Below are 26,788 nucleotides of genomic sequence, written 5' to 3'. Positions count from 1 at the left end.
CATAAGGGAAAAAAGTTGGATGTAAGTTCAGAAGAAAATGACTTCAATATGGGGAATCCAAGCAGTAGGAGTTTGAAATGAGCATGTGGCTGGCTTACAGTGCCTTTTGGCAGAGCACAGGAGAGACCTGGCAGAGCTCCTCTAGGCCTTCATGGGTGGAGAACTGCTCACCTGACCAGCACACTGGGCCCCGCAGAACAGCCTGATCTTCCCCTGCCTGTGGGTCACCTCACAGTCTGTAAGCACAGAGTGGAAGGCTCTTCTGGGGTGGAGAAAACATAAATGAGGCAGTTTGTTCAGCATCTGCTATAAATTGTGGCGAGGTGCATGCATATGCTGGGCTTTATTGATAAATCATTTTGTCATGAGGCATTGTCAGTGCTAAAGTAAATGAATCAATTGCATTTGGTTGTTATAGATAATCATCAGGTTGTGTCTTATATAATTTACCTACTCTTGGTTGTAAAGAGAGATATTTTTCATTGAGGTATCTATGTGCAGGCCTGGAGATGACTTATGGCTCTCAGTTTGCTTTGGTTTGTTCCTTTAGAGTTTCTCCACTAGTGTTCCAGGGATTCAGGCCCCAAAGGTCCCTGATCACCTCCTAACAGGAGGGAGGAGGAATATCTGTCCATACAGTGTCCAGGCTCCTCTATGAGAGCGGAAAGAGTGGGGACAGGGGTGCAGATAATGGAGGATTCACAGTGAACACCTCAGCACGTGCCACACAGCAGTTACTGCCCAAATGCATGCCATCTCTGTGTGCCTAACAGAAACACCTAGATTCCTAGATAATAGGCTCTGGTTTGATTTTATGATACAAATATTAGAAAGACTTTAGCTCTTCTATTGTTCCCTACAGAATTCTATAAATGTGACCTTTTAAGTCCAAACTTTTCTTTCCAAATATCTCATTATGATTTCAGGGATTTACAAAAGAATTATGCCTTTATCCTTCTCTGGTCCCCATCTTCTAAATTCTCTAATTTTTCATCATATAGAAGAAGCTACCAATAGATGAAAAGAAAAAAAACCCTCACCTGAATGTACTCTGTCAATGTCTAACTTTTCTCATTCTTCATTCTTTCTTCCAGAGTCATTTCTTTTATTCAGAATCCCATTTTTCATGGCTTACAGGGGTGTCAGAATGTGGAGAGTTCCCTAAGATGGCCTCTCCAATGTTTCATGTGTTTAAAAGTCCCTAGTCTTTCTCCCTGCCCCCTCTGCTTCCCTAGCGTCTAGTCCTTTCGGTAAGCTGCCTTTTCCTGACTACTTCGAACAGATCTTTTGCACACTGCCTTTCTCTTGACCTACATGTCTGTTTAAAGCCACAGCCCCCCGTATGTCAGTTGTTTTCCTTCAGCTAGTCAACAAGAGAACAGAACAACATTCAGTAAACATATTCATTCTCATTTCCCATGTGAGGGAAGACATTGGCAAAGAGATACTCAATCAAAGATCTATTGAAGGATTTTGGATAATAGCAAAATCTGGAGACAATATACCAAGCAAGGTCAAATTATTCTAAAAAAATAATGCATGTCCTTGAGTACAAGTCTGTCTCATTTCTATCTGTATCTTTCTCAGTACCTAGAACGGTGGCTGTTACAGAGGACAGTGTACCGGAAAATGATCTGGATTGCTATGTGACTCTGTTGTTGGCCTGAGTATCCTAAGAACTTAAACCATCCACCCCAGTAGGACCCAGCTGGGCAGACGTCTATGGTTCCTTGCTTTGATCCATCCAATTGCTTTACAAATGTCCTATGGCAACAGTCAGCAAGGTTATGGGACTGTCCAGAAGAACGAGTAAGTGTTTAGGCTCTGGAATCAGGCTCTGGACTGGCCCTACTACTATATGGTTGTATGACTTTCTGGGCAAGTTGTGTAATCTGTTTAGGCCTTGGTTATCTCATTTGTAACATGGGGATGAACAGTACCTTTTAATATTTTATATGTTATATATTTATATTTTACATATACATATTTATAAAGATAAATAAGATGATGATGTAAAGTTCCCAGCACATATATGTTTAGTGAGCACCTATTTGTTGTGCTGGTATAGAGAGATTAGGACACAAAAGTCAATAAATGGCTTTACATAAGCATTGCTTACTATTAATTCTAAAAGAAACTGTGATCGGTACTGATCAAAGGTCACTGTATAAATTAGGACAAGGTGATTTCACAGTGGCAGGAGTGACTGTTCTGATCTTCCCACCCTCCCTGCTATATTCCACCAGGCACATCAGAGGCAGTGATGCAGTCTGTCTTCATGTTAGCCAGCAAACTGCATGTCTATGTTTACAAATAGACCATACCTAGATCCATGTCTGGATCACTTGTGCTTTGCCTCAAAAGGAAAGGTCTCTTTTTTGGGGTTGCCATGGGTGACCTGACTTGTTCTACCTAAACTAACCCACAAAGCAAGAATATGAAACTTCCCACATATTTTCAGATGTGTCTTCATTTTGCTGGAGTTGTTATTCCCCAGCTGCTGAGAGAGCCAGAGCTAAGCAAGAGGAGGTGAGCCAGCCAGCAAACCCAAAGACTGGCCCATCTCTGTAGAGTCTTACATTTGGTTGCAGAGAGCTGGGACTTATACAGCCCTCGGACCAGCCTGCAGGTGGACCCATCTCCGCTGCAGACACCACAGTTATCTTCCTTGACGGTGCTTCCCAGCTGGTGATCGCAGCCAACAATCTAACAGGAAAGAGAGATGTGTAATTCAACCAGGTGCCTGCCAGAGGGATCCACTGTGAGACTGATTACCCCCAAATGACCCTCCTTTCATCCTTGAGGAGGTATAAAACATGGTTTCCATGGAGGGGACTGAATTCAGTTGGAGTTTGAAGCAAGCTAAGGAAGAAAAAAATGTAGCATAGGTAAAAATGTTCTTACAGTTCAAATATATAAACAGAAGGATGGGTGAGAGAGAGAGAAGGAAGAGGCAGGCATGGGGAGAAGGTGAGGGAAAGAGGGAGATTCTGAACTGCTGATAGTATAGAACCTTAATTCAAAAGGAATTTCCACTGTCAATAATTATGATTCATTCAAATCATAAAAAATGCAATCATAAGGTAGTTGTAACAGGAAAGATTTTATGGACACTTTTCATGTTCCATATGTTCCTTAGACTGTAAGCAGAATAAGGGAAGGAATTTTGTATGTTGGGTGCACTGATGTATTCCCAGCAACTAGAACAGTGCTTGGCAAGCGTAGGCCCTTGACAAGTATTTGCTGAATAATGAAAATAGCTCTTTTCTAGCTAGCACTTCAGCTAAGTAAAGAGAAACAGAATCACAGAATCAGCCAACAGTAACAAGGTTAGCATTTGTGTGTGTGGAGGGAGCAAAGGGTTGACTTGGAAGGCAGCAGAGATAAAACAACACTGAGACCCTGCTATTTGCCTGGCCCTGTCCTGTACCAGGCATAATACAAATATCTAGTTAATTCTCAAAACAATTACAGAAGATACCCCCATTTTATAGCTGAGGCCATGAATCTTGCTAAGGTCACATAGATAATAAGCTGAGTTCTAAATACGTCTAACAAAATATTTATGCTTATCCAAACAGGCTTAACAAAATCACAAGCCTTTATCAGATCCCTATTTGTACTTTTTACTTCTCAATGTTCAAGTTAAAAAAATTTGAATCCAAGCTCTAGCAGGCTGTACCTCTGAGTTCTAGTTAGGCCTAATATGAAAAGACTTAATCTACTCCCAAATGGCTTCAACTGCTGTCTTTGACAAAGTAAAATGAGAACTGTCATGACATTTGAAGGGGCTTATCTTGACAAAGTCCCCACAATTTGTTCTGTTTCCAAAATCCAGTTGTTAATATGAACTTTCTTTGAGGCTTCTTTTCCTTTTTGTACCTTTAATTAATAATTGCCAACACATGTGTGGGCAAAGTTTTGGAAAAATATAACTATTTAGCATTGTGTTATGTATGTGCTGTATTTTTAATTGTGGTAATGTGTATATTTTCATTAAGAGCACACAGGCATCTTTTAAAACAGATGACAAAGTAAAAACTCCTTCAACAATTGCACGTTTTTTGAAATGCAAAGATATCAGAATAACATAATGCCCAGCTCTTAAGTGGAGAACAAAGGTGGGTTGCTTCCACCCCTAGGGGTTCACTGTGGCAGGCTGCAGTTTTCCTCAACAGGCTCAGAGGCAGCAGTGAGGTCACTTCAGTACATGCTGGCCTAACACTTCGATTTGTCTCCATGGAACTGCAGGAAAGTTATTTTCAAAATTCTTATCTGTGGATGAACCCACACATGAGCTGAACAACTCTGCATTTACTCGTATTTTAAGCAGAAGTAACTTTAAAAAAATCATTTAATTATTTAGCCAACAATGATCAAGATTTTCTAGGGGCAAGGTGCTATGCTAGGAGCAAAATTTAATGGTAAGTTTAAACTCATAAGGGCCCAGCCTCATGGGACTTAGAATCTAGTGGTGGAGGCACATATTATTCAAGTCATCATACCTAAGAAATGTAAAATGATAATCATTTTATGAAAACATAAAATATGGAGAATTTGATCTGGTTAGAGAGGGCAGAGAGGACTTTCCTGGGGAAGAGTCTTTCGAGCCAAGATATGGATGAGGAGTCAGAATTAACTAGACAAAGAGGAGGTTGCTGAGAGATTTACCTCGTAGTTTAGTCATGCCTAGATACTAATTAGAAAGTAATCAAAAAACAAAGTTGGCAAAAACACAAAAGCAAAAACAAAAAACCAACTCCCAAAGTATCAAAAAACTAAACTGAGATAGAGCAAAGACATGGGACAAGCATTATGATTAATATCCTGTCCGTGATGAAAAATGCTGAGATATAAATAGTATAGTAACAATAGGAGGGACTCTATCTTAAGGCTGGTTCCATTTTAAAAACCAGGGAGTTAGGTGGTAAGATTCCTAACATACTTATGGTAATTAGCCAACAACCGACCCTATTTTAAGGAAGGGTGAGCAGTCCTAAATTATGTTTCTACTGCTTGAGGGTAACCGCTATCTTGGAGAAGAACAGGATCAAGAAATTCCTTGTGTTAAGTTTATCTTACAGAGTATCTAGAACTGACTATGGATAGTGACATAATGCCTCTCACTGGAAAAAGACATGAGACCATATATGAAGCCTATGGCTCCCTGGCCTTTTGCCCCATTCTTTAAATCCTTAAAAGATACAAATCCTAAGATTTAAGTGTGAGTCCTCTCTGAGGCTACCCACACTCCCCTTTCTTTGAGTGTGTACTTTGCTTTAAATAAAGCCTTCTTGATGTTCAACTTACTGCATTTTATCTCTTTATATTTCTAAGCCTCTCAGGAGGTTAATAAGAGCCCCCCTTTTCCCAGTGGTAGGCATCTTTGTTGCTTCACTACCTCATTCAATTTTCTAGACTTAAGCCCTAGTCTTTACTCTCTCTGTTCTATTTTAGACAAGTAGAGAAGGGCTACTGAGATCTCTGATTTGGGCTTGCAAGTTCCCATTGCCTGGGTGATTCAGACAGGGCTGCAGCTGTATGATCATGCTCTTTAGTAGCCTGCCTGAAAATCTCCCTTCTTTGCCTTTGGGAAACTCTCAGAACATAATCTCACTCCATCCAGTGCTCTGCGGCTCCCCCAAATCCTTGGGTGGTAGGGACTCAGTTCCCACGCTGTGCAGATTCAAGTGGACACTGGACACCAGGTGACCCTGGCTTCAGGAGTTGGCGAGGGATCTGCCCCATGCCGAGCAGGAGTTCAATGAGCTTCCCTTGCCTCCCTCTGTTCTTCCTTGCTCTCTACAGCCTGCATGGCTGCTGCCGTTCGCTACTACTCTCACGTTAATGAATTCCTTCTGTACCTACACAACTGCCGGACAACAAACCCATCTGATTACCTTAGTAGGGTTGAATGCTTTGAGAAAATGGCAATCTTCATTTAGGCAGTATTCAAAGAATCATCAACTCTACTGTTGTTGTATGGGGTTAGAAAGAGATGACCTTAATCTTACAAGATACTAAAAAATGTAGAAAGATGGTGGGCAGGAGGTACGGGAATTTACACTCTCAGTTGTCTTAAACCTAATGAGTGTACTCCTTAAATTAAAGAAACTTCAGGTTTCTGAAAGTATTTAACTTTCTCTGAAAAATTTTTAATGGGCTCTGATATCTCTAAAGGAGTTCGAAAGGAGATAATCAAGACAATCTCCCTCTAATCCTAAAGATTTCTATGGCTCCAAAACTGTTTTAAGGAAAGAACAATCCAACTACACAGATTCAAAGTTAACAGTCATATAAGGAATAACTAAATAGAGGGTGACTAAATAATCTAAGGCTAACTTGATCAGACCACCAACTTAGCGCTCATTGTGGGTACATGGACCCCAGGATAGAAACCAAGTCTGTTCTAACTGGGCTTTGCTTAACTTGGGAATCAAAAAGACAAACATCTTCCTGACAAAACTGTTTCTTCCCCCACTGAATCAATTCCTTATTAAGATGCCAAAATATTCTAACTCACTTATTTTTAAAATGTGAAATACTTTATCATCAGATAAAATGTTCTTATTTTGATCCAAGAGGAAAATTGTTGGCAGTTGTATCAGGAAAATCATTGTTGACATATCTCAATATGTTGAGCTTGACACTGTTAGATTAATTGAAAATTAGTTAAACTATTACTTTAAGAGTTACCATTAATAACAGAAAAAATAAAGAGGGATACAGAAGTGGGTTTAACTGGCAGATATAATGGCAGACGCCCCTGTGTCTTTGCATGTGCTATTACTTCTGCCTGGAGTATTCTTTCCTAATCTTAATTTGGCAAACTCCTATTCATCCTTCAAATCACAAATTAAGAGTCTTCTTCTCAAAAAGGTCTTTTCTAGATTGCACCGTTAATGGCTTTATTGTTTTATGCTTCCTCAACTATTTGTTCATAATTCCATGTGGCAGAGATGACTGGTTACCACCCAATATCCATCTTTCCTCATTTTCTCAGTAACAGAACTCCAATTTTATTTGAAGTAGTTAAAAGAGCATATGTCTCACTGGCTCTGTGACCAAGTTGTGATCAGTGGATTAAAGTGGAAGTGGTGCGGGGGACTTCTGGAAGGCTACTTTAAGGAATAAGCTGCCTTAGCTGGGAAAGGTTCATTCTGCCTTCTGCCTTCCTTCTTTCCTGTTAGCTTCACTTGCTACCTTGAAAAATGACACAGTTGTGAGATAACAAGCCTTGCTCTAAATATGCCAGAGCAGAAAGACAGAAAGAGCCTGGTTCTGGAACCCCATCTGGATTAATTACATCTTGACTTCTTTCTTGTATGAGAGTAAATCCTTTATGTGCTGAAACCACTATCACTTGGAGATTTCTTTTATATACACCAAATTCAAAGACTTGTATAACTAACATTGAGTTTAATCTATTAACATGTCTGTTTCCACACTGGATAACAGGCTTTTTGAGAGCCCAGGCTTTATGAATCTTTGTATTTCTGTTGTGTGGCACAGTATTTGACATTTGACATGCACAGCAAATGCTGGTGAATCAATGAAACAGAAAACAATCATAATGGTTTGCTAATAATTCTATTATAGGTTACAGATAGGTAACCTCAGACTGCAGTCACTGATGACACACATGTATACAAAAATGTGCATATGAGTGTGCATGTTTATGTGTGCTAGTTTGTATCTGTGTACACAGAGAAGTCTGTTTAGACAGACCATAATGAGAACTAGATGCCAAACCTAATCGTCTGCCCTGATGCATGAACAAGAATTACTGTACCAGGCTAGTACTTTTAAGAGACTCTTTCCTGAGTGCACCTACATTCATTATTAGTGAAATGTCATGGAAGGCTATGTTTAGGTCACTGACTTCCCAGACACACCCCATTCTGGATAAAACATTAAAGTGAGATAATGACCACTCATAGCTTTGGCAACTACATGGAATTTTTTAATAAAGGGTGGAACACTAACTGAATATTTTGCCCACTGCAGCTTATTAGTGTTCTGCTACCAGGTGTCGGCTCAATCTAGGCATCTAGTCTCCTCATCCAAAAATGATTGCACGGGGTTGTCTTTTTTGAAACAAAACTTTTATCTCAGGTGACATAAAAGGTGAAAAGCCCTGAGATGTTTTGTTGTTTAAACACCATTAGCGGGTCATCAACTTTTGCCTTTCTATCTTGAATGTATGAATGTATGAATACAGACATGCAGTCCTCTGTCCTATTTTTGAATAAAATATACACACTTAACACTGTGCTTTTACTTCATTTGCCTTCAGGACTAAAGAGAGGGGGAAACCCTCCCTAAACAAAAAAACTAGGATGACAATATCCAAACAAGTTGGCTCATAGGCTTTGAGCACATCATGCAGATTTCGGCACTAGGGCTATAGTATGTGCTGATAGAAGTTTCTTCCTTCACTTTACAGAGCTGATAGCAAGTGAATGGACAGAACACATGACTGAAATATATATTTAAAAATGTCTTCTCTAGGAGCCACAGGAGAAATATTACCACCATGTGAATAATTTGGAGAATGTAAATAAACACAGTCTATAAGCAGATACCAGCCCCAGACTGACATGTTTAGATGGGTTCACACTGGCCACATTTCAAATGGTTTCCCATACGGATCTCAATTTCTAGCATCAAATACTGAGCCAGTGATGTCAAGCTTTTCTTGATCCAATACCATGAAGTAAGAAACTTTTAAATCCCTTTATTTTCAGCACAGGGAAAGACAAATATGGAAAACTATACTCTGCAAATCTGCTCACAGCTGCTCTTATTTATAATTATTTAATTCAGATAGAACTTTATGGGGAAGAATGTGCCCTTACACACATTATAACTCATTTATTATTTATGTTAAAAGGAAAGATAGTATATCTCCAACCTTATCGTCAGAAGACTTAGATATTGATTGGTTTATGCTTTAACTTTTTATAAAAATATTTGTAACATATACATACTGACACCAAAATAAAAAAAATGGGTAGATGGGGTAAAGAGAAAAGAAGGGTAAGAAAGATAAGTGAAAGCCAGAAGTGAGACAAATGTACAGAATGTATGCTGTGAAGTCCTATACATTTGCCAGATGGTGGTCACATATCTGGATGTGAGCTTCCTAGAAAAGAGGAAACCGTGCACAATTACCAGGGTCACAACATTGACTGGTCTTTTAGGAAATGTATAGGACAATGTGTTCCTTGTAGTAGATGTTCAACAAATATTTATGTAATGAATGAATGACAAACTGGTTTAGGAAAACCATAATTACTCAAAGTACAGAAATCCTAGATATATATCTGCCATGAGTTTTTTGAAAGACAATACCATGTAACAATGTCTTGCTAATATGTGAGCAAATAAGTACAAGAAATTTTGAAGAACTGGCTCTTCCATAACCTTTGATGAACCCTAATGGTCAGGGAACATTTGGTAAGGGCAAATTTTAAGAAGCCCAAACAAATCATCCAGGTACAAAGCATTGTAATGGTCAGGCTTACTCTTAGGGCTGGACTAGCAAAAATATGGCACATGTACAGCTACTTTTCCTGCCAGGTCCCACTGCAGACATTGCTTAATCAGCTGTAGTCCTTTCCACTGAGATTTTATGCGGCCCCAGATCCTCTATGACACTGTGCTCTAGAAGCCAGATCTGATAGATGATGGCTATCACTTGAGGGGATGAAGCCAATTTACTATTTCAGCATCAGAGAAGTGAACTATCTTTTAGATAATTCTCCACAAATATTTCTTTTAAGATTAACATTCTCTTAGAGTTCGAATGATTTCAAGTACAAATTATAACACTGGGGTTCAGAGATGATAAACAACTTCTCCAAGATAACATAGCCGGTAATTAACAAAAACAACATTCCAATTTGAGATTTCTGACTATAGGTTATAATGCCTATGAACCATGGAAAGACATATACAATTTTTATGGCACTGGTGAATGGTGATAACAAGGCTGAATAATCTTATCAAGATCACTACCACCAGAACAAGACTATGCACAGGGATGGACAGCTTCATCTGCACTGTGTGACTTGGAAACACATAGGAAGTAAATGGGAAGGTACCATTCCCACCTAACCTTATGTTTCCCATCTCTCCATTAGGAGAACAGGACCACTGGTTATTCGCAAAGGTGCTAATAGTGGCCCATGAGCTATGTGCAGTATTTCCAAAAGGCTAATGGAAATATATTTACCTGCAATAAAACCACAAAACTCAAACCATCTCATTATACAAATCATCTGAATCCTGACTTTATTGCATTTATTTTTTTAATGTATTCAGGTCTTTAAGTCATAAAACAGGAAAACAAATGATTACTTAATACATGCAGTGTTTTGAGTAGACGGAAACTTCCAAAACGCAAGGCCCATAGGAAAAAATAATAAAGGACCCCTTTGTGGTAGAAAGTTGGGAACCTTTGGTATAGTCCTTTGTTTGTTGTTCAAATACCCTTGGGAGGAGTAACACATGAAGTTGCTGATTATACTTAAATTAAACCAAATCAAGTGCGCCTAAGGCATGCTGCTGGCCATTAAGGTGCTGTGGGAATACACGTAAGGAGTAGGTATGGTCCTAATCTAGGGTGAACGGGTTTAATCAGATCATTTCCTCAAAATAGGTGAGAACAGAAAGGAGCAAGATCACTAAGGTCAATAGGGGTCTGGGGAAGGAGAAAGACAGAAGGGAAAGCCACCTAAAGAACGGAAAGTAAACTGGTGTTTGCCAAACACTTGTTATAGTTAGGTACAATATATATCTTCTCACCTAATTCTTTTTTTAATCGAGATATAATTGACATCTAACATTATATTAGTTATATATGATGTAGTTATATACAATTAGTATACAATGTAATAATGATTCAATATTTGTATACATTGTGAAATGACCACAATATGTCTAGTTAAAATCACTTAATTCTTCTAATATCCCTAAAAATTAGCTAAAATTATGTCTATTTTACAAAAATAATACTGAGACTCAGAAAGGCTGGACAACTTGGCCAAGACGACATTACTAGGCATTGGTGTCACCAGAGGTGAAGTCCACACTGAACAGCACTATGTCACTGACCAGTGATCCCTCTCTTCTATGATGTATTGTGTCCCTCTTGGAGTTAGAAAGGCCGTGAAAGGCCAGGAAGCACAAAGATGTTTCTGTCAGCTATACTTTGTTGCCAAAAGCAACACCAACCTACAGCTCTTAGTACTAAGATTGAACACCAGAAAAAGGTAGGGTTTTTGCATTCAATAACTTTGAAAGTGTAACTTCAATGGGCAGGATTTCTTTCTTGAGGGAGCAGTTAAGTTGATTTAAGCAAAAATGAGTTGCTTTGGTTCAACAGGCACACAACACATGCCACAGGGAAATACTGGTAAACACCTGCAGTCACTGGGCTAAGAGGATGAAGCACAGCTCTCCTGCACTGTAATACACCACAATGTGGAAAGAAAATTATGTGAGGGCACTAATGCCCTTTTCTCCAGAAAAAGATTTTCTGAAGGTAACCTCCCAATACATGCTGGTCTCTCCTCTGGGTTTACCAATCCCTAGTAGGATTACTCAATGTCCTTTTGATTCACAGGTCCTTTCAATGGTCCATAAGGTCCTCTATCATCCAACCGAGTTACTTCTGTGACCTCATCTGCCTCTGGCTCACTCTACTTTTGTTCTTCAAACAAACCAAGTACTGTCTCTTCGTAGGATGGCACTGGTGGTTGCCTGTGACAGAACCTTCTTCCCCAGGCACCTCTACAGCAGCTTTCTTGCCTCCTTTATGCTTGTGCTGGGAACTTTCACCGTCTCAGCAAAGCCTACTTTGACAAAACACTTAACAACTGCATTCCTTCCCAGACCCAAGTTCTCAACCCTGTCCCATGTTTTCTTTTGATTCTATGGCATGTATTTCACAGTATTATATAGTTTTATTTTATTTATTAAGTTTATTGTTTATTTTCTATCTCCTACTACAATGTAACACTGTAAGGCCATAGTTGTCTAATAATCACAAGTAACTAATAAAATTTTTTTGAATTAATGGATGAATTCCACATACAAGCAGGGCCACAGGGGACAGGGATATATTATGGTTTTGAAGAATTTTCCTCCTTATCCCAGAACTTAATAATGGCTTCCACCACTTAAACACTCTGCCATTAGTTCCAAAGACCAATAAAGAGCTCTCTGTCAAAAGGAGAAGATCTCTACGGATGCATCATTTTATAGCACTGTAATCTAAGAGTTTAATTTCCGCTCATCACTTTGCCTACTATGTCTCTAGTTCTTTACCATTACTCCAAAACTTCTTGGTTTACAAATGCTTATTATTTTTGAGTGACTCTCCCTCTGACCTCTTTTTCCACCAGGTACAGTGAGAGGCTTCACACCTTAGCTCAGACACCAGCTCTGGACCTGGAGACTCCTTTGTACTCAATCTCCCCAGCACTTGATGCTTGGCTCCTCATAAAGGGCCTTTAACTCTGGCCTGACTTCCCCTATGCTGTGTGAGCATTAGTGCTTTGGATGCTTGTCTGGCTGGAACAGAGCCACGGCCCTTCTCCAACCTACCTGCCCCCAACGCCATCAAAGGGTAGGGACTTCAACCACCACTGTTAAAGTCTAAAGGAGGACCAGGTTTTATTGGGATGAGATTTACCCAGGTGCTGTTTTTTAAGGGGTTTATTTCTATTTTTGTGATTGGAGCTATCAGTATTTTCCTGTGCTCCTTATTAGCCTCTTTATCCTGCAGTTCTAGTGGTGCTGGGGGATCGCCACTGGTTTTATGATGCTTTCCCTTATATTATTAAGTAAATGAAAGAGAATGGAAATGACAATGTTAGGGATATGAAACAGCTGATAGAGCAGTGAACTTATTAAATTACAAACATTTTAAAGAGTTTCTCTAGTGCTGCCTTTCTTGAGATCAGGAATCCAACCCATCTAATGGCTGGATAAACGCCCTTTTTTCCAAGCTCTAGTAAATTTCTAGGGTGCTCCTACTCTGATTAATTTTGTTCCTTTCTTATTTATTTCAGGGTCTTGGCCAAATTCTTGTGTAAATTCATTGCTAAAAACATCTGGATTTTTTTTTGCATATTTTTTTTAGTTAAATTTATTTTTCTAGTAGTCTTTAGCAGAAATCCTAAGAATTAACCTAGTATGGATATTTGGGCATACAGACATTAGCATTCATTCTCAACACATGGCCAGGGGAATTTTTTTTAACAGGCTGTCTTCTTCCTCCCCTGCTTCCAAAATTAGGGTGTCTGGAGAATACGAAACAAAATTATACAAAGGCCTGACCTCTGGCCTTGCTTCTGTCTCCTAGACTGTGAAGTACTCAAGAGGGAAAGTGTTGAATTTGGCCCCACTTCACATGGCATTAACTGTAATTCTTTGTGAATAGTGGTGACATCAAGGTATACTCTGACATCACTGCTCAGACTCCCTTCTGCTGCTGGGCATACAGTACCCAGTTTCTGTTCAAACACAAGAGTCTTTGTTGAGAAGAAAGGATAGCAGCTGGTCTTCCACCCTCGTACAAACATGGATCTTGCTGGAATGTGTCTGTTCATTCTGTTATGATGGTTAGAACTCACTCATATACCTCAGAACTGGGAAATGTTCTGAAAATGTACAAAGAGTTCAAAATTTCAAATATGGGCCATAATTCAGCAAAATTCTGAATGCAGTGAACCTCTCATTTATGTGTCTGGATATGCTGAGGTCAGTATTTCAAAAGCAGTAAATATGCTGATGTGTGTGTGTATGCCAAGGCTAGAGATGAAGAGAAATGAAAGGTACAGAGGGACATACCTGTCTCCCCAAATAGTTCTCCTTCTGTTATAACTGTTCAAGTGTCTCAGTTCTCCAAGTCAGGAGGGCTTCCACCATCCCCTGGTTCTCAGGTCAATTCCTAGTCACTTTTAAACATACTGTTTTATACTTATTTGGAGCTTCTGGATGGTGCTACTAGTATTCTGACTTAAAGTCAGTCCAAGATGTCCTCAATTAATATAGTTACTTCCTTTCCTTTTACTGGTTTCTCTCCTGTTCTTTATATCTCAGGGTAAAGCCACAGCAAATTGATCAAAATGGAATTTAGGTAAAAAAATCATCTGTAAAATAAACTATAAATTTATATCCCATATGGCTCTATGCCCGCACAAGGCAGAAAATTTCAGGTCAGCTTGAGAAACTAGAAGTTGTTAATCTAAGATTATTCACAGAGGAATAAGTCATATCACAAAATATTTGGATGGGATACTGAACCTTTATTTAAAAAAAAAGATATTTTTACTGTCGTAGAACAAACAGAGCCAAGACGTGATCCTCAATTCCACCTTGAGTCTGAAGAGTTGCTTAAAATATTTTCTTTCCCCTCTGAAAATGTTGCACTTATGACCAAACAGACCACAGTGTCCCACATCAGCATTTTCTCTACACATTCACTTCCTAGGCCACTTCTCACTCTGCAACAGCATTACTTACACCACGAATCTAAGTGCTGTGTAGCCCTGTGCCAGAAAGAGGCAGCAGGACATGTGGGAGGAACAAACAACTCATCTTGGATGTGATGATCAGCACCACTTACTAGACTATCACACACTCTTGGTATGAAATTCAGTTCTGTTGTGAGTTATAGGATAATCAGGTCTACTTCATATATGTGTTGTAAGGATTTGATGTGATAGCTTATATAAAAAAGATCTAGTACAGGGCCTAGTATATTAACAGCTCTGATCACATATCCTGGAAATTCTGGGACAATTCTGTTTTCAAACCTTCTAATTTATAATCCCATAATTATCAGACCACATGTGCTAATTACTTTGAGGGAATGCATAATGTATATTTGCTCCTATTTGTGAAAGTGTGTCTCAAGCTATAAAGGGTGCCTTGGTGACCAGAGCACATGTAAACCAGTCCCACAGTTCTAGGTTCAGGGTCATGTTTGCAAAAAAAGCCCAGTTCCATTTCAGTTCCTCTGCACTGGGCAACAGCGCATATGAAGTAAGATCACAACCCCGGTTGTGGAGAAGAAATAGGGGCCTTTAGGGGGGAGAGCAGATGGAGTTTCACTAGAGAATTTTTAACTTCCCTCTGCCCTACTAAAGCAGCCAATGAAATAGCAGTAAGTCTGGATGACTCTTTAAAAGAGCTATTTTAAGTTTTTTTTTTTTAAAGGATATTTTAAAGATTATGTTAGAAATGAAAAACAAAAAATACACCTCCCTGGAATTGCCATGGAGTAGCAAATGATCTCTGCAGCCTACTCAAATGAGAGGGACACGCTTAGGATTCTTAAAATATCTGTCCTTAGCTCTTCAGTTCTAGACCACTAATCCAGAGTTAATTCAGGGTCACTTTCAAATATGTGTAAAGCAAGTAACAATCCCTAACTGTATCTGTCAACACAAAATACAGATTTCTCAAAGACATTCTGGGGAAGGATCTATTTTCAGGAGCTGGAGGAGAAACTTAGGGTCCTGTTTCCTGCAGGGAGCCTGCACCTATGTCAGTGCATTGTCATTAACAGCTGAATTTAATGAAAGAGAGTGAGTACTCCGCAAATCCATCTCAAATAGAGAATATCCAAAATCTTTTTGTTTTAATGGGGAAGATGGCTTGAATCTGAATGCATGAGCCCAAAACAAATCAGTTAATTTTTCTTTTTTAAGTTGCCTTCCAGAAACTGGGAATTTGGGTTGCTTATTAATCAGAATTAGCAGTAAACCAGTAAAATTGCAGTTACACAGTCCTAAGAGAAAAGCGAACTGGCTGATTTTTAATGGACCAAACACTTCCTGAGCCAGATGAAAGGATAGCTGCTGGGTGCGGTGACAAGACAGGGCTGGAAGAAAGCCGATGACAGCTCTCAGTGCAAGTGCCCTTCCAAACTCTAGGCTGTGGGTAGATGATCAATGATATTCTGCTGAGTCACTGCAATACTGACAGTGGCAAAATGAACTGCTGCTTCTTTCATTTTACACAAAAACAAATGCACTCAAAGTTCCTGAAATAAAAGAGAAAGATTACATACATTTTTCCCATTCAGAAAGATTAAGAAAATTCCACTAGCCACCCACTCACATATATAAAAATGATTTCTTATTCTTTCCTAGCATAGTCTTAGTTTAAAACCAGCTGTAACTACATTTCAAATCTGACAGAATTCAACACTCAACATATGTCTAATTCAAGAACACAATTAAATTCCCATTTAAATGTAGAAATATTTTAAAATTCAAGTTTTTATAGTAGTTATAAATGGTTTTTGGTCAGTTTTCTAAAATTACCTGATAAAAGTTAACACAGAAAGCTTATAAATGTGCTGTCTTCTAATCTCTCTAAAAGAGCCCAAATCACTTGCTTCAGTGTCCTCACCTTATTACTTCCTGGCAGACTACGAGCAAAGAAGAGAAGAAATTTTTGTGATTCATGCAACAATCATGCATAATTTGGATATACTAAACCAAGTAACTTTTCTTCCACATGTATTATGTACAAGGCATGTAATTTGAGATAACTGTTTTGTATTTTAAAAATAAGCAGTATGTCCCTATTAATATATGTATGTGACTCTAAACAGAAAAGTCCCCAAATTCTCCAAGGCTGGGTCTGTTGAACACCATGTTTGCTAGAAAAACATGATTTAGCCATTCATTTTAAGATGTCCAAGTGTTGTCATTTCTAATGGATCCTTTGCCTATTTGTGACCTAGTCTTCATGCTATTTTTCTACATTAAAATTCCACTATTTATAAAGTTCAACTATTTTGTCTAGGTGCAGGTGTACTATAAGAAATCACTGGGATATACATCACAGTGTAGATGAAAACGCATTTGCTAGGATGAGCATGAGAATTTTTATGAAAATGGGGCTCCCCAGAACAGCTGGGCTTTGAGTTCTCTGGTGATTTTCAACCTTGGTTTTCTAATTCTTTCTAAAAAAAAAAAAAGTATCAAGAGGAAAGACACATGGATTTCCCTAAAGTGGTCGCTTGTCTCAGTGAGGTGTGGTCTTCCCAACTGCAGTCCACGAAGCCTATCTGTTTTGTGGTTAGTGGGGGGCAGTTGTGTCTGAGTTGGCAGGACAATAGGAAATATATACTGTCAGCCACATTCACTCTGAAGAGCGGGAATTACACTGGGAATTGTAAACTGTTGCAATGGTGAGTCTCCCTTATCAAATCTGATGTCACAAAGAGACAATACCAACTAAGTACTGAAGGGGAAGGAATCACAGTTCTTAGGAACCCCCACTTATGGGGGAGGTAGTAGCAGTGTTTTGCAGCATTCACAAAGCCTGTACAAACTCAGTGACTCCACAGATGACACACTAAAGCAACCTCCTAAATTTCCTACCTAGAAAATGCCAGAATTGGGATCCCAACCCTTTTCTAATCCATCATTCCTATTACACTGGGTTGCCTAATACACCAGAGGACTTTTAAGTCAACAGTGTGCTATTCAAAAGAGTAGAGCAGTGTCATATTATACAGCAGCTCTGAGAAAAAATTGTTTTAAGAAATCATTTTTGAGGGCTGTTTGTATCATTCTCTTCAAAACCTAGCCCACCATGTATCAATCATGTTCACCAAGTTTGTTACTTAGCACCCAGCTAAGGAAACGCAAGAGGACAAGAGACTCCAGAAGGGCAATGTCTTGGGAAACAACAACTTCCCAGAAAGATTCTAGTCAAATGAAAATAAGCGCCCAGCAACTGTATTTCCACCGCTTGTCAGTAGTTTGGCTTCAGCAGTAAGTTGGTGATTACCTTAAATAGAGGGAAAACATTTCCAGTAGCAGTTGGCATGACAGAGGAGAGGGAGGCATTAGGAGCAAGAAAATGGAAACAAACTGAACTCAGTGCAAACTCAGTTCCCATCTGGACAGCCTAATGCAGCAGAGACCTTACAAACCCTGCCAATGGTCAGTGAGGATGACCTCTGTGTGAACTTCTGATTTGTCCCACATAGCGTCAGGAAGAAGAAAACCTAGAATGGCACACTGTCAGTTCTACGGCAGCGTGTTGACTTGAACACAAGGTCCACCCACATAGTACCTGCCTCTGCTTCCCCCACCCAGGCTAGGCCAAGGTCAAGGACCAAGGTTTGAGGCAAAAAGGTGCAATATCAGAGCACCTTTACACTCAGCTCTGATCCTTTCTGTCAAAGGTAAAATAAAAACATTTAGAAAGTATATGAACAGGGTCTTTTCATAGCTGTTTTTATTTGGGAACCTCAGAGAATTCCAAAAAGCAGGAAGATTGGCTCTAAAAATATTCAAGATGACAGCAGCAGTGGTGATGTAAGTACAAAATAAGGACGCTGGGAAGATTTATGTGAGAAACTCGCATCCCACGTATACTCCTGAAGATGCAATTCCGTCTCCATGCCTGAACCAAAAGCAGTCCATGACATTTCTGTTCAAATTTCCTAAAGTGAAGGCAGAATCCACTGCTGAAGGTAATCACACTTTACTTTAAAATGTGTATACTGTCAAGCTTCCATTCCTGCACCAAGTACTTACCTGATAGTCCCACAAGTGTTAACTTCTTTTGCAGTGGGATTAGAACTTGGTTTTAGACCTAACTGCTTTCTCAACTATAAAGCAGCCATTGGGCTTAACTAGATATTAAGGAAAATAGGCTCTATTTTCTAAGTAGTCATTTAAATTGCAGATGTGGACTCCCAGCCTGCCAAAACATGTACTTGCTATCATAAATCAACACCCACATTTCCAGCAGCTGCTACACTCTGAAACACCTCATTGGTATGCAAAGAGGCACAACTATACATTTATTTCTCTCCTGCAGACAGCATCTCACTATTTTCATAGCCATTCTCTGAGCTTGGGAGCAGCAGAGGAAGAAAAGGTAGGGTAGAATACAGGCTACAGGAATTCCATGCCCAAACATTTGTAAATTGCGTAGAGAAGCTGAGCAAGTTTCAGCGTCTTGATCTCCATTACAACGAGCAAGTCCTTTACTCAACATCCTTTATGGGTATAGCATTGTACTAGCTGTTAAAGGACAGAGGAGTGAAAAAGTCACAGCCATGCTTTAGAGAGCTTTCTAAGCTAGAGGTATGGGTGTAAGAGTGGGAGGCCGAGCTGGTGCAACTGCTGGGGAAAGCAGCATGGAGATTCCTCAAAAATTTAAACATAGAATTACCACATGATCCAGCAACTCCAGTTTTGGGTAAACACCTAAAAGAATTGAAAGCAAGGACTTGAACAGGTATTTGCAGGCCCATGTTCATAGAGGTATTACTCACAATAGGCAAAAGGTGGAGTCACCCCGTGCCCATCAACATAGAACCAAGTTCTAATCCCACTGCAAAATGAGCATATAACAAAATGTGGTCTATACTGTTAAATTCATCAAACAAGGAGGCTGTTACACTGATGTGGCTCTAATGCCAAGGTGGCCTCTTTAAGCAATCCAAAATCTAAGCCTGTAATTGCCTCAAGTTGGCAAAATCAAAATGCTAAGGACAACCAGTCACAGCCAGCCAACTAGGCTTTAAGTTCTAGCCAATCAAATCATTTACTTCCTTTGCTTCTGCACTTTATCTTTAAATAAGTCTTTCCCTCAGTTCTTGAGGTCAGAGCACTCCTAACCATGTCCAGTTTAATGCTTCTGCATTCTAATTGATAAGTGCTTAAAATTTTTAATATGCCTCAGTTTATCTCTAATAGTTCATGTAATGGAATATTAGTCAAGCTACAAAAAAGAATAAACTCAAAATACCCAGCCCTAGTTATTCGCACTGGGAGCGCAGACACACAGTGCGTGATGTGCTGGATATTAGGGAAACAGAACAGTAAAATCTGTGAGTGGGTCCCGCAGCCGGCGCCCCTGGAACAAAAGAAAAGCGAGTGCTTTTTGAAAGTCTTAAAGGGACAGGGACCTCACAGCTGGACGGAAGCATTCCGGCACACTCAGCCCACCAGCTGGAAATCCCGGGGAACTCTGGGTGCTCTAACCCTCTGGGAGGCAGCGCAGCTCTGAGGCCCCTCACGGCGATAAATAAAAAAGAATAAACTCTGACATGATACATCAGGGATGAACCCTGAAGACATTATGTTAAGTAAAATAAACAAGACGCCAAAAGATTTCAATTACATGAGGTACCAAAATAGTCAAATTCATAGAGACAGAAAGCAGAAAGAGAGCAACCAGGGGCTGAGATGGGGGGAGATGGGGACTTACTGCTTAACCGGCATGGAGTTTCAGTTTGGGAAGATGAAACAGTTCCAGAGATGGATAATGGTGATGGTTACAAAACAGTGTATATACTTAATGCCAGTTAACTGTATCCCTAAAAATGTGTAAAATGATAAATTTTATGTTATACATATTAACTACAATAAAAATCTTTACAATAGGAAGTAGAAAAGCAACTGAAACAAATAATTAACATACAGATGGAACATATAGGACCATATAATATAGCATAATACAGCACAGTATAGTACATATAACAGTACAGTATAGCAAGTACAGTTAGTATAGTACAGTATAACACAGTGTAGCCAGTATAGCAGAGTACACTACAGTATAGTATGGTATAGTACTGTATGGTACACTGTAGTACAGGTCAGTACAGGAGGGTATGACACAGCACAGTATAATATAGTACAGTACAGCACAGTATAGTGCAGTAAGGCATACTATATTATAGTATGGTATCATAGGGTATAGTATAATATAGTGCAGTATGGTCTAGAATAGTATAGTATGGCACTGCACAGTATAGTACAGTATAGTATAGTATGGTATAGTGTGATATAGCACAGTACAGTATGGTATATTATGGTAAAGTATAGTGTAATACAGTATAGTATGGTACCGCACAGTAAAGTGTAGTACAGTGTGGTACAGCATACACAGTATGTTATAGTACAGTGCCGTATAGTACAGAACAGTATGGTATAGTACAGTTTAGTGTAACAGCTTTGGAGCCGGAAGGTTCTCCATGTGAATGCCGCTATGTTGTTAGCTGCATGACTTTTTCCATGCTGCCAAAGCTCCAGATGCCTTGGTTTATTCTGCAAAATAGTATCGATTACACCTCTAAAAGTTGTGAGGATCCTAAGAATATAAAACTCTTAAAGTTTACTGATGGGAGCAGCTGCTACTACTATTATAACAACAAATATAATGGTGAAAGTTGAAGAACTGAAAAAGGAAAGAAAGGGGAGGCTAATATGTGTTTTTAAAAATCATTCTTTGCTGTTCTTCAAAACCTGAAAATGGGATTCTCGTTTTACATACAAATATTATTATTCATTATTCAAATAACTTAATTTGCCCTTTCAGAAGACATCCACTGATCTACAATAAGAAAAAAAAAATAGAATTATTCAAAGAGTAGTCCCTAGAAATTCAGAGATTCACCACCACAACAAACTGGTTGTGCTCTTAGCCTGCCTTCCAGTCTGGCCACTTCTCAGTGTCTGACTTACTTGATTTCATGTGTCATATACCTCTTGATGAGGAAGAAAAGTCTTGACAGACTACATAACAGATTATCTATAGGAATGTACTCCTTCATCAATGCAGACAACTGAGAACTGTCTGTTTCTGTTTGAATGGGAGAATACAAGGGTCTTCTATACTAGATTTGGGGTACACATGGGACTGGACTGGTTTCTCATCAGCCTGGGAAGGGTTGATGGAGGGAGGTGAGATGTGAGCTGTGAATTAAAGAATGGCAGAATACTTTGGAACAGTAAAGGCAGACTGCCAAGTGTCCCCCCCCCCCCTCAAATCGGAAGCAGACTAGAAGGCTGGCCCACGGCTTGAATCCAGGTGGGTCCTGATTCCAGTGCTGGTACACATTCCTCCAGGCTGCAAACCAGAAACTTCTTTCTTACAGCCCCACAAAAATCTTGCTGGAATCCATTAAGACACTGTTTGAACCTTGGTGAACTTTTGGCTGAAGAAGAGAGGAGGCTCATATTTGCACCAGAAGGTTCTTCTTGTCCCAGTACAAAAAGATTTTAAGTATGAACCAAGGCAGAGGTTTTCCATGGCTTGTCTCTCTGTATTAACTTCTGAGCATTTCCAGCCCATCAAATTCATCCACCAAAGGATAAAGGATGCATCTCACTGTCCAGGGAACAGAAGAAGGACTCAAGGTGTAACTACTCTTATAGGTAACAGGCAGTAGTGAAATCCTATCCATTTATTAACCTGCAACACATTTCTTATGCATGAGCCCACACAGCAGTGCCATGTTACAATTACTAATAACCATGAAGGTGGTAGAAGTTTAATGCAACTTAAAAACTATTGCCTTAATAAATTATTTCCTATTACAGAAAAATACCTGGGATGTTTCTCAGACTGAATTTCTAAATAACAATATTTATGAACTTTTTAAAGTTATAAGAGCCTTCTGTCAAATAATCTTACTATAGTTCACAGAAGCCACTTACATTCAAAATCTACTTATGTAGACTGAAGCCTGTATTTAGAAATAAATATACAAGAAAATTAAAAGTTACAGACTGCAGCATGTCCGTAGTCACACAGAGCACCCGTAAATCTCCAGGGGCTATGACTGTGTTAGTTACTCCAACCTCTGGCCGTGGGTAATTTGTTCAATGGTAGAGATACTGAGACTAGGCCGATTGTCTTCCTGGGGATATGAAATCTGACTGAAGACAGAAAGAGACAGGAGGCAGCTGGGGTAGTTATCTTTTACCAACTCTGTGCATATCTATAGCTGAGGACCTCAAAGCCGCCCTCGTTCCTAAGCTTCCTGAAGCCAGGCCCTTCAGCTTGCATTCTAGTCACCCAGTAAATGTTTTCTAAACAAATAGTTGATGTTCTGTCACTGGTCTCTATCCTTCCATAATTCCCCCTTTTTGAATTTAGGCTGAACAGAGCACATTTCGATTACTTGTAACCAAAAGAATCTTAGCACAGAGCATATGTATTTTGTTGTGAGGGGCATCTAGTTTTCTACCCTGGAGCTAAATGTATAGAAGGAAATTTTGCTGATATATATATTCCCAGCATTTTTGAAAGAAGTATGTGAAAACCGAAGGAGTTTTAGTTTAAGGTTTTGAGAAATCCAGGAGAACAGAAGTGAAGGAGAATAATGCCAAAGGAAACCAAGAGCAAATCTATAATATTCTGGATTTGAAAAGCAGGAGGCTTTAAAAATGGTAGAAGGGTGGAATCAAGGGAAAGGAGGATAACTTAAATAATACATAGAATTCTAAGAATAAGAAATTTCATTTTTTCCTTTTGAAATAATCATCGGCTCCAGTTAAGATTGTGTATTTTCATATCTAAAGGTTTTTAAAAATTTGGACACTTGCTTCTTACCTGATATTCAAATGCTCTATTTAAAGTATTTAAAGTGACTCCAAACTGACTTAGAACAAGTTTCCACAAGAGTTGTTTTTACCCAGGGAGTGGCTCTATGCATTACCACCTAGGGCTGTTCCTCAGCTGGAGGATAAATCAGAGCAGAGAAGCATTGCCGGTGATAACCAAGCTCCTCTTTTCTCCTCTTCCTAATAGAAACTGGAAAACTAGTGGCCATGGAGCCCTCAATTCTTAGCATCCAACATAGATCCTTATAGGTCTAAATTCAGAGAGGGTTGTTTGGGAGGGAGGTGTGATTCTGAGAGGTGGTGTGATAAAATGAAAAGCACAGGCTTTGGAGCGTGACAGATCTAAGTTCCTTCCTAACTCAGCCACTCAGAGGCTGTATGACCTCAGGCAAGCAGATGCACCTTTGGGGCGACCAGCGAGGTTCTCGTGAGGTTTAAATGGCATGTCGAGTGCTTGGCTCAATATCTGGTATAGATAGTGCTCTGTATATGAGGCAGATTATTTGATTATTTTTATCATAACCATGAAGATGACTTCAACTTCTTCTCCTTGCCCTTAGAAATACCTAGCCTACCTATCCTTTGGGGAAGGGTCAGAAAGGCAAATGGCTACAAAGTTCAGGCTGTGTTCACACCATCTCAAGACTGTAGCAACTATTCAGCTCTATCAAATACTTGCCATTTGGAGCGTAGACCAAATGCTGCAGATCTGAGTTTGTAAAGGATATATTGTGAATCTGGATGTTTATCAGAAATACCATATGTATATACAGGCAATTAATTCAGATTTTTATAAAATCATATTATGTGCACTCAACAAAAGTTGTCAATGGGATATATTTGGCTGGACGGTTGCTAGGGTGCAACTCCTGCTTTAGAGCCATGAAAATCACCTGGGGAGAAAGTTAAAGCCTATACCTCAAATGATAGAAAGAAACATGAAGAATATCTGGAAAAATAGGGGGCTGGACCTACAGAGCCTTGATGAAACCATTCTACATACCCACCGCCTAGGAGAGCATGTTTTAAATAAGTATAAAAATATTTCTCTGGACTAAAAAAAGAGCCCATGAATGAAGAGACTCAGTGTTCCTCTGCCCTGGTGGGATCCAGCCCTCTTCCAGGCACTTACCCCTCGGCATGCGCCATGCATGCCTACCACAGGGCACACCTCAGTGAAGGAAAAAGCAGCAGGCGTCAGAAGAGCTGCACAGGCTGCACCACTGAGTGTGTTTTTGCCTTGACTAACCACATTGTAACCTTTACCCAAGCAAAGTATATCCTTGCTACCCCTATTTGAAAGGAAAAAAAAAACCCTTCCATCTCAGGTCACATAAAAAGTCAAGAGTGGAAATGGCGGCACAGACATTATATTGCAAATGTGTTACTCAATAAAAGACTGTTGTGTGGCTGGATGAATGAACAAATTAACACGTCTTTCTGTCAACCAACAGTGATACTGAAGTTTCTGCCTTAGAAGCTGAGAGACACTCAATGAGAAGAATTCCTTCCCCACCAGGAGAACCTTAGGGGGCAGAGAGGAGGACAGTAATGCATTATAGCTGAGAACATGGGAAAACAAAACAAAACAAAACACTGGCTGTCTTCATTCATTTTAATGTTGAGTTTGACCCAGGCTTCCCTACTTCCCACTCCTTTCCCTGAAATACCTGTTTGTTTCTTTAAGTCACCTGTAATTCTGCTGGCAAAGAAAGTAAGGGAGTTCTCAAGTACAAGTACAAACCTAGGGCACACTGGACTAGCCACCAGGTCCTGGCTGCTGTGTGATCCCTACAGTTTGCAGGTGCAATAGGTTTGAACTTGGCATTTCTGAAGGAAAGGAAGTGGTGTGCATTAAGTTTTTTAGGATGTTTATTGTTGGCAAGGTTTTCCCCTTTTATTTTCTTTTATAGTACAACTATTTTTAAGTGAATGGAATGTTCTGTGATACTTTGGCTGCAAAGGAGGGAAATTTAGCTTGGGGACTGAAATGCACTTAGTTATGGTGAAAAAGACTAACAATGAATAAATAATCCAAATCAAAAGAAAATATCTTAAACTCTTAGAAGTTCTTAAAAACACACATACAAAAAAGCATTTGTACTTAATATAGATTAAGGAGCCCGGGACCTGGAGCCAGAAGATATGGGTCTGAGTCTTCTTGGCTGTGCTACTTGTTAGTTGAGAAACCTTGGCTAAGTCACAGGCCTCCTCCAAGGCTCAGTGTCTTCAGGAATAAAATGAAGAGACATAGCTGGTGATCTCCAAGTTCCCTTTCAAAGCCATTGTTTTGTGATTAGCTTTGCAAAGAGGTTCCAAATATCTCCCTAGGCTTCTGAATTTGTCTTGGCCTCTGTGTTCTGTTAACCACACAGATCTTTTATTGCCTTTTTCTCTAGATTTCTCAGATTCTTAAGTGTTCTCTTGAATCATAGGTAGTCAGCCTACAGCAAAAACACTTTGTTCCTTCTTGATTTGAGCTCCTCAGGGTAGTCTAACCAGAGGCAATAGAAAGGACAGGTGGGGTTTATTACACTAATTTTAGATGCTTTCCATGGATTTTCCTGAAGCTGGCAAGTGGCCCTTCCTTAGGAATGTTCCAGGACAGTCTTTGGCAATCATGAGTATGCTAAAACTTGGGTAAAATTATGTTCATGGCTCAAAATTTGGAAGGTACCTGATGCTTTAAATTGTTTTTATTAAGGATTTTGACAAAGTAGCTACAACTTTAAAAAAAAATTATGTCTTTACCTAACTTGATATTTCCTTGGAAATATGCCAATCAGCTAATGTACAATTAACTTACTAATTACCTTTCATATTTGGATTTGATTTTTAATATTCTTAAACAATTATACCAAGTGTGCTGAGGCACCCAATTAAAAAAAAAGCTTCCTCATTTACTATTTTAATTTAAACTCTATTTTTTAAACCTAAGGCAAAGTTTCAAGTTTTTCAAATTTCTCATATAAAAAACCTTGCATTTTCAAGTTTCTGGGAAGACTAGTTTTTGGATATTTTATGACCCGAAACTTGATAATCATTAATTATGGAGAGAGCTAAACTAATTAAAAATATGTATAAAGATCATCTAATTTAATCATGGAATACCCTTTAGGAGAAAACAGTCTCCAGACCTATTTTCTAATATATAGCTGGAAAGGATACTACATCACACTGAAATCCTGATTGATATTTATGGCCTTTGGAATCCCTGCATTTTGTGAGTTTAATCCCAGGAAAGATCTAATGCTTTCAGCAATGAGAGTTCATCCAGAGAATCTAGTTGATATAATAAAGAAACCAACAGTTACCTTGATGGAGAAGGTTCTGAGTAGATCTTGGCCATCTCCTAAGCCATGGTACATAAAGAATGGATGGCAGGA

At 39.3% G+C, this 26,788-nt stretch overlaps 1 protein-coding gene across 5 annotated transcripts in view; it reads right to left on the bottom strand.

Annotated features, from left to right (window-relative positions):
* Positions 1-26,788, bottom strand: part of ADAMTSL1 (ADAMTS like 1) — an 859,402-nt gene that overhangs the window by 239,618 nt on the left and 592,996 nt on the right. For 4 of the 5 annotated variants that reach the window (XM_036888135.2, XM_036888127.2, XM_057498726.1 and 1 more), the window contains one exon: positions 2,580-2,706. The exons of the other annotated variant lie outside the window; for it this stretch is intronic. In XM_036888135.2, the coding sequence (XP_036744030.2) occupies positions 2,580-2,706 (127 nt within the window). The remainder of the gene's footprint in view (positions 1-2,579; positions 2,707-26,788) is intronic. 5 annotated transcript variants of the gene reach the window in all.

Source organism: Manis pentadactyla, chromosome 3 (assembly GCF_030020395.1).
Source record: "Manis pentadactyla isolate mManPen7 chromosome 3, mManPen7.hap1, whole genome shotgun sequence".
NCBI classification, from domain to species: domain Eukaryota; kingdom Metazoa; phylum Chordata; class Mammalia; order Pholidota; family Manidae; genus Manis; species Manis pentadactyla.
The sequence above is the reverse complement of the archived record's forward strand: the minus strand, read 5'-3'. Positions and strand labels throughout refer to the sequence as shown.